At 38.7% G+C, this 8,343-nt stretch overlaps 1 protein-coding gene across 1 annotated transcript; it reads left to right on the top strand.

Annotated features, from left to right (window-relative positions):
- The first annotated feature begins 974 nt into the window (after positions 1–974).
- Positions 975–2,590, top strand: LOC108009526 (uncharacterized). The gene is made up of 2 exons (XM_017073962.3): positions 975–2,262; positions 2,317–2,590. The coding sequence occupies exon 1, from the start codon at positions 1,103–1,105 to the stop codon at positions 1,961–1,963; it is 861 nt and encodes a 286-aa protein (XP_016929451.3). The 5' UTR covers positions 975–1,102; the 3' UTR covers positions 1,964–2,262; positions 2,317–2,590.
- Positions 2,591–8,343: the final 5,753 nt, after the last annotated feature.

The following is an 8,343-nucleotide window of genomic DNA, read 5'->3' on the forward strand; positions in this document are numbered from 1 at the left end:
TTTAGCGCTCTCTCTTTTGGCATAAAATGCAAAATAAACATTTTATTCTTGGCAGAATTTCTTCTTCGAATGTGGGTCAAATGGTGTGTCCGAAAAAGACACTTCTGTCCCAAAAACCAGATGCCGGAAATACGGTATAATTGTATGCGTATTGGCTGCGGTTCCGTTTGAGTTGGTGGAATTGTCACGTTTCAACAGCTCAATTTTCGGTTTTGGCGATACGCGAAGAAAACTTTTCGATCCAATTAAATTCATCGAAAGCCGAAATCTAGATTTGACAATTTATGCATCCTTGTGAGACGCCGCTGGCATATTTATATTCCCATCGATGGCTAGACAATGACGCCTCCGGACCAATAAATAACGCTCCCTTTTGACACAATCGAAATTGGCTGGAAAACAAATTTCTTTGGGCGAGATGTGGCCTTTTTTTGGTGTCATCGCGCACCAAAGGTCAAACACTTAACCCGTGTTGTGGCAAAAAATCTGACATCAAATTATGGAATGTAAGCGAATCTCCGCCGTTATCGAAAAAAATCAAGTATCCATGGGCCCAGACAGAAAACAAATTTTGGGTTCAATGGGAAGCCATGTGGGGCATGTAATAAATTAAAATGAAATGAGATTTACAGATATTTTAAATGTATAAGGCTTCGAGTTCAAATGTTTTAATTGTGATATGTGATACATTGTTCGGTTCTCAACTTTACAATGTACATTTAAATAAATTTAATAGTAAATCTTTGTTTCGGACTGTAAAATCAATTTCGATCTTTGAAGTCTCTAATCCTAGAATTCACAGAATAATAATTAATGTGCCAATATTTTAGTTCATTAGAAATTATTAATACCTATCTACAGACACTCATTAAAAACATGGTGTTTTCCCTCAAACTGTGATATAATTTTGATTTCTATTTTGATCTAGTTTACCGAGACCCGGAAACATCAAACTTAAAAATCGAATCGAGGCTGAGAAATCATTCTATACTCAGACTCGCACCGATCAACTTTCCAAATATCTAAAAAATACTTGATAATAACAATTTTCAAAAAGAAGTTAACATTTGTTGGTTTTAGACACTAAATATAATCACAAGCCATGACGGCTAAGAAAGCAACGTTTGACCTGATGAATCTGGGATATCCCGTTCACTCGGATCCGTACGAAATAGATCATGATTCGTCATCGTCGTCGCAAAAAGCGCCCAGCGAGACTGTGATGTCCTTTAAGGAGCTAAAGGAAAAACTGCACAAGGAGGCGAAGAACATTATGCCAGACTTTTTCCCGAGGGATCCATCCTCCACTTCGGAAGACAGCGATGATTGCGATTTTCCGGAAACTGTAAAAGAACGGGCACGTCGCATTTCCTTTGTCCGGCGCCGGAAGTTGCACTACAATGAGTTCACAACCGTCGAGTTGGCCCGGCGACTGATCCACGAGGAGTTCAACATGTCATCGGAGAGTCTTCATAGCGAGGAAAAAGACTACATGGAGGAAATCGTCCAAGAGGAGTGTGCTCCCTGCGATGGCGACTCTGACGAATCGTATCCCTATATCCAGTACGATCGCCTTACCACCCAGTCTCAAGTTTCCGACGAGAGTGTGCCCAAAGAGGACCCCGAGCCGGGATTCCAACCCACACATCATTGCTACGATAAGCTAATAAATGAAATCGTCGAACAGCCAGTAGCGGATGTCCCCAAGGAAGTGGTTCCCATAGCAGAGCCCAAGGCACCTACACCTCCAGCACCGTCCCCACCGCCAGCACCGGTGGAAGTGGAAGTCGTTGAAGAAATTGATCCGGAGGTGGGGTCTCAGGCTAGAGCTTCACAGGAGAAACGTACTCGGGTCATAGACCGCGGCGAACATATAGACCTTAGCGCCAATAACACCGTTCCAAAGAGCACTCGTTCAAAGGCAGTGAAGAGATCTCCTGAGCGTAAATCTCGCAATTTATAAACTATTCTTTGTTTAAAAAAATTCCTCTTTGATGGGATATGCCGTATCATTGAGATACCAAGCTAGAAAAACTGATCCTTAAACCTTATTCATGAAAAAAACATCACTGGCTATCTGAAATATATAATGCTTACCGAAATAAATGGCTATGTTAAATAAACAGCTGAGTTAAGGCAAAAATGGTTAAAATATTTAATTTAAAGTTGTAATACTCTAATAACATAAAGGATGCCAAAGCTTCCAGTTAAATAAACCCATTCGCGCCAACGCATCCAAGCTAATTTAGACACCAAATAACGGTAATCGCCTCTGATCTCAAACGACTCCATTTAACGCTTTCCTTCCCAGCACAGCTTAAAAAATATAGTTTTCTCAACCCGGAGACCGCACAATTATTTGGGCCATAAAGGCTCAAACCCACACAAGCGCACACATAAGAGGACGAAGGACATTCAAAGGGATAACTAGTGTGCTAGAACGATAATGACACCTAACGGTTTCCTTGCCCAGGATTGTGTGGGAGTAAAGAGAAAGCAAGGGAGAAAGCTAAAAAACGGAGTAAAAGGACAATGTATAGAAATTATTTTAAAAAGCCAGTGTTCAACGTTATCACTTGTGTGTGTATGTGAAAATTCATTAATGCTTATGTCCTTGTTTTATGTGATTATATTAGATATGTCCAATATTGCAAAATAAATTAAAAAAATAATAAACTATATTAACCATTAATAGTTGGTAGTATTTTAATCAAATGAAGCTGCGTAATATTAAGAACTTTATTAATCCAAAAGTAACCTCAGTCATTTCTAAAAATAACCACCAAAAAATATATATATATATAAATTAAGTTTTGTTTGCAATGCCTAACCGTAAAATATTTAACTCATTCGGTCATGAAATTAAGCTTCCAGCAAGTGCCAATTTCAATTCTCATATTTAAAATGAAAACTTTATGTTTGCTTTCCCTATCTGTATAACCCAACTACCCATAACATTTATTTCACTTATTTCACAACGCGATTTTTTCAGCGCTTATGTTATTATACAAAAATGAACAGGCCAACATAGTTTGCGGTTTTATGTATGAGAATGTTTTTGTTTCTTTTGGAATATTTTAATTACAAAAGTGTATTCAAACTCGTTGTTTTATTTTTAACATTTTGTGGGCCATGCTTTCGCTTTCGTTTCGGTACACAGTTTTTGTTCTATATTTATATTTGCTGTTATACTTTTGTTAAAGCTTAAAGTAAAAGAGAAGACTTTTTGCATAAATTAAAAATAGTAAATCTGTTAAAATTTAATTTTAAAACCGTATTTTTATTGATTAATTTTTAAAATTTGATATATAATTGCAACTCCCGTCAAAGCTGCCATAATAACATTGATGAGCTGGCAATGAAATTGTCAGTACTAAACACATATTCATTTGACTCCACCTTAATAAAATGAGCAGCTGAGTCGTCGCGGCGTCGGATTTTTGCTAATTTAACGTTCCTTTTGGCAATGGGAATAAATATCACGTCATTCGATCTGCCCCAAAAATCCCCGTTCAGCTAATGAAGACTTTGTCGTCTGAGAAGGATAAAACTGAAATTGTCTAGACATTCTCGGTTGCTTGAACCCCTCGGCTGTGGTTGCAGTCCCAGCTGCCCGTCGTCTCAAGTTCAAAAACACAGCAAAGAGATTCAATCCCTACTTTAGTACATTGCTGGGGCTTTTATGACATTTAATTGCCGTTTGCTTTTAGTCCACACACACCCTTCTACACCAAAGTGGATTTTACTGGGGGATATAAGGGTTAATTGCCTTTTGGAGGACATCAGGGAGAGTTGTTGACCTTTCCTGATTTAGTTGTTTGTATAGGGATGGATATCAAGATATAAAAAGATCAGCAACTTAATATGAATTTGGTATAAAGAATTTGAATTAATTAGTTTAAACATTAAAATGTTCTTCAGTATTTTTAACGCTTAAGAAAAAACTATCTTGTTTTTTGAGTTCAATAAAAAAAATCCTAAAATATTATTAAAATATAAAACTTTGTTCCATATTATTAGTAAAGAGCAAAGTCTTTATTAACCCTAAATTGAATTTGTTAAATCATTTTTTTAAACTGAAATTTTTGGTATTTCTCTATAAGCACATGTGAAGAAATAGGGACACTGTAAAATCAACCAGTAGCAATACAGTTAGTTTAAACACAGATCATATTAAGTATATAAATTAAATGTATTAAAGGGTATATCAAAGTGTCATTTGCCTTAAGCAACTTTTGCTAATTTTTTTGGAGGCCCACAAAGTCACACGTCATGCCGGCGAATCAAGTGGAGTGGCTTCGAAGTGCCTGGTCCTAATCATCATCCAAACATTGTGGCCAGTCATCGTGACTTATGTCAACCCGATCAAGTATGTCCTTGTCCTTGTATGTGTAAGCTTTCAAGTTACCAGGATACAAAGCAATTGTCCATTGCAATCGGCGGCATTTGGAGGACCCTTTTGGACTTGATGTCCTCCGAGGGGAGTGAACCGCATTCGACGTTCGTCAATGGCAATCGAAGTTTCTGATGGTTGTCTATGGGCAATCAAGCATGCAATGAGTTCCGGGGTCTCTCTTACATTTGAAGTGGTTTAATGGAGATTTGTTGCAATTCAGGAACATAGTTTAAAGTAGCGCCAAATAAAGAATATAAAACTCATCAAACATATTTATAACGATTATAATAGCAAGGATTATAATATAGATATTTTGTAGTAACGAAATCATAAGCAGCAAGGCGAGTCCTCCTTATGTCAGTCTGATTGATTGATTGATTTACCCCATTTGTTAGCACTTAAGGGACAGTTTACCCTTTTGACCAACCGCCATCGAGCATGAAGCTGTCAAATTGGGGGCCATCGTTTTGGGATCGGGGGGGCAGAACGGAACAAACGGAACGTTATCCATAAAATATGACTTTAAGCCGGGCGTCACGTGCCATGAGTGTTGACCCCAAAAGGAAACCGAAAATCATAACTCAATGTCGAGCTAACCAAGTGCAAAGCGCGAAATTAGTTTACACTTGAACCCTGTGCCACGTTTTTCGACCACCTGTCCACCTTCTTGATTTTTCCACCACCACCCACCAGCCACCAACATTTTCCACCCACCCACTTTTTTGGGGCCTTCTTTTTGCTGCAGTTGCCGTTGCAGTCGCATTCGTGTTCATGCATAAACAAAATGGCTGCTGCAACAACCGGAAACTGACAGCAAACGACATTTGCGATATGCATCATATGTCTCCTCGCTTTTCCCGCCACCTCGCCCCCGCTTTTCCGCTGTCATTTTCGGTGATGCGGGGTTTGGGGGACCGGAGGGGAGTCAGCTACTTGGCATATTTCTGTCGTGTCATTGTTCCTTGTGCGTTATTTTTTTGCAGCTGCTCCCGCTCCCGAACCTCCTGTGCCCCGGGAAACCCCCATTTCCCCAGCCCCCCCGACTTCTCGCTGTCTGCGACTGTTAGCCTTGCAGGTGCAATTATGACGGCGGGCATCGCATCGGTGTCTCTCTCGTGGAAAACTGGCAGGGGGTGGTGGTGCTGATGGGGCGGAAAAACAAGAGACTTTCAGTGTGTTGGTGTGTTGGTGTGCTGGTGTGTGGCAGTGTCAGCGACACATAAACATTACATCATCAGGCAACTTTTTGTAACTGTCATAAAATGCCAGCAACAGCAAACAGAGAAGGCCTCTCACGGCTCATCAGTTACCAAATGGATACCCTATGACACTGGAATTGTTCCAAGAAATATCTTAAATAAATGCAAGTGGTTTTGTTTGGAGAGGGAAACGCTTATACAATCGCAAGATGCATTTTCCCACTTTTATGACAATGGTGATGAAAACCAATTTATCGTTTGAATTGTATTTAACTTTAATGTTTTTTAATTTTACAATTTATTGCCTTAAACTATTTTATTGTAGAGTATTTCTAAATGGGAAGGCAAAAAGACCAAACACTAAAATGGCATGAAACAAATGAAAGTTGAATGAAACTACATAGCGGCAAGAAGAGCAGTGCACATATGACTAAGAATACAGGGATAACTTATAAATGTAGATAATACTTATTATAAAAATGTTGAAAAGGATCTTAAAAAATATCATGAAATACTAGGAATTATTAAAGGTTTTCTTTTTAATTTTAGTTATAAAATGAATAACCCAACAAAATAACTTAAAACAAATTGGATACTTTTGGGAGGACCTTAAACTTTAGAATTCCTTATGTACTTTAGTCTGGTAATAGCAAAGTAGCTTTCAGCGAGACACCACTGTACTGTTGAGCTCGTGCCACTGTTGTTCCAATTTCTGTAGCTTCTTTTGACGCTTCCACTGCTGCTGTTGCTGCATTTCCGGCTGCTGCTTCTGCTAAGCCGGCGTAGTAAATCCTTAAGCACCCTGCCACCCCTAACCCCCTTCGTCCATGGCTCCCCCCCTCCGCCCCCTTCCATGACATGGCTCTAATGAGCTGTGTATGTGTGTGTGTGTGGGGAAATGTTGCATTGTTGTCGACGTTTCAGCTGGCATATGATGCTTGTTAGTGAGTTTTTCTCATCCCTGTTTCGCTGGATGCCCCTTTCCACGGAAAAGTGTATGATCCTACGGTCTGGGTTGAAATATTTTCATGAGTTTTGACAGTAATGTGTCGCAATGCTTGTCCCACTGCCTTTTCGCAGCGCCATCTAGCGACGGAATGTCCGGAAGAAGTCAGCTGTATCTAGAAGGAAAGAGATAGATAAAAGGATGCTTCCGTTTTCATTTTCTTACTTTTAATATTTAAAGACTTTAACAAATTAACACAGTACAAATTACATTTCGGCCTATAGTCATAGGGTTATAGGTGTAAATAATTGTATGTTTCTATTTGGTATTTTATATTAAAAAAAGGATCATATAATTAATTTTAGCCTTGAAATGATTTGTAAGATTTAGAAGCGTTACTTTTATAAACGTGGAAATCACATGAAAACTGAACTGAAGCTACACACAAAATATGCAGAGCTAGAGGACGTAGATAGGGACATTAGTAATAGTATATTCTTAACTATATATTTAAAATAAGCCCATATAATAAGTTCTAGCCTTGAAAAGTTTTTTACTTTATAAAGTCTCCTGCTTTTAAAAAGGTGGAAATTATGTGGAAGTTAGAACACCATTCATAGGGGCTACACACACAAAATGCAGAGCTAGAGGACGTAGATAGGGACATTAGTGGAGCAGTGTGGAGACAGTGCTAGAATCCCGCTGCTCGTCGCGAGTGTTTAAGCGTTGATTACACTTTCGTGTTTTGGCGTTGCTTGTCACTTGTCTCTTGTTCCTGTACAAGTTACTCCGCTCCATTGTTTTTCCGGCTGTTGTTGCTCTAGTTGGTAGTTGTTCATTTGCCACATCTGTCTGCATTTGCATGTTGGTTGTGCACAACGAGACTGTTGACTCCTTCGTCCTCCGGCTGCCTTTTTTATTCCATATGCAGACGGAAGTAGGTACATGTGTACGCTTGCATATTTTATGGGCATGTAAATATTCGAGTGTGTAGTGTAAAGTATAAATGAACATATTGATCTTTTATGGCCTAGTATTTTTTTGGACAATTTAGTGTCAAACTAAAGAGTAACAGTTTTACCTAAGTATCACTAGCTTTTAAATAGAAAGTATTTCCTTAAATATGGCATAGCAAACAAGGAAACCCAAACCAAATCTTACAGTAATGGAATGGGTGAAGATTAATAAATCGTTCTAATTAAATACATCATAAGCAAATTGAAACTTAATTTAAATAATATGATTTCCCTTCCTAAACATTTAAATAAAATGCTATCAATTTAACTAAATTTTTCATCTTGACATTTTTGATTTTGTGATTTTTCAAAAAATACCTAAATCAACAATCCCTTGAAGTGCAACAGTAAAACAATTAAACCGAGCATTTTTAAGGGGATGCAATAAATACATCAACGATTCATGAATATTTGATATAAATAATTGCATTTTGTTATGTGCCAAATTAAAATGAAATGCCATCATCATTTCTGATGGCATGTCAAATGTTGGGCATTAAGTTTTCAACCGAACCGAACTCCCTCGACGGGGAAAACTGGCTGACTGACTGGCTGACTGACTGGTGGGCCACAAATCTTGCGTCAGCGTCTGGTGTTGATTGCCACAATGGGCATTCTGCAGCCTAGGAATCGGACCCACAACCACACCCACACCCACACCCACACCCACCATGCCCACATGCCCACTGTGCAAAAGAGAGAAACAGTCGGAACAAGCGATATTTCATGTACATGCCATATATCAATGTCACTTTACTTTGGCAAACAGTTTCAGTTAATACACAA

Source organism: Drosophila suzukii, chromosome 2L, assembly GCF_043229965.1.
Source record: "Drosophila suzukii chromosome 2L, CBGP_Dsuzu_IsoJpt1.0, whole genome shotgun sequence".
NCBI lineage: Eukaryota > Metazoa > Arthropoda > Insecta > Diptera > Drosophilidae > Drosophila > Drosophila suzukii.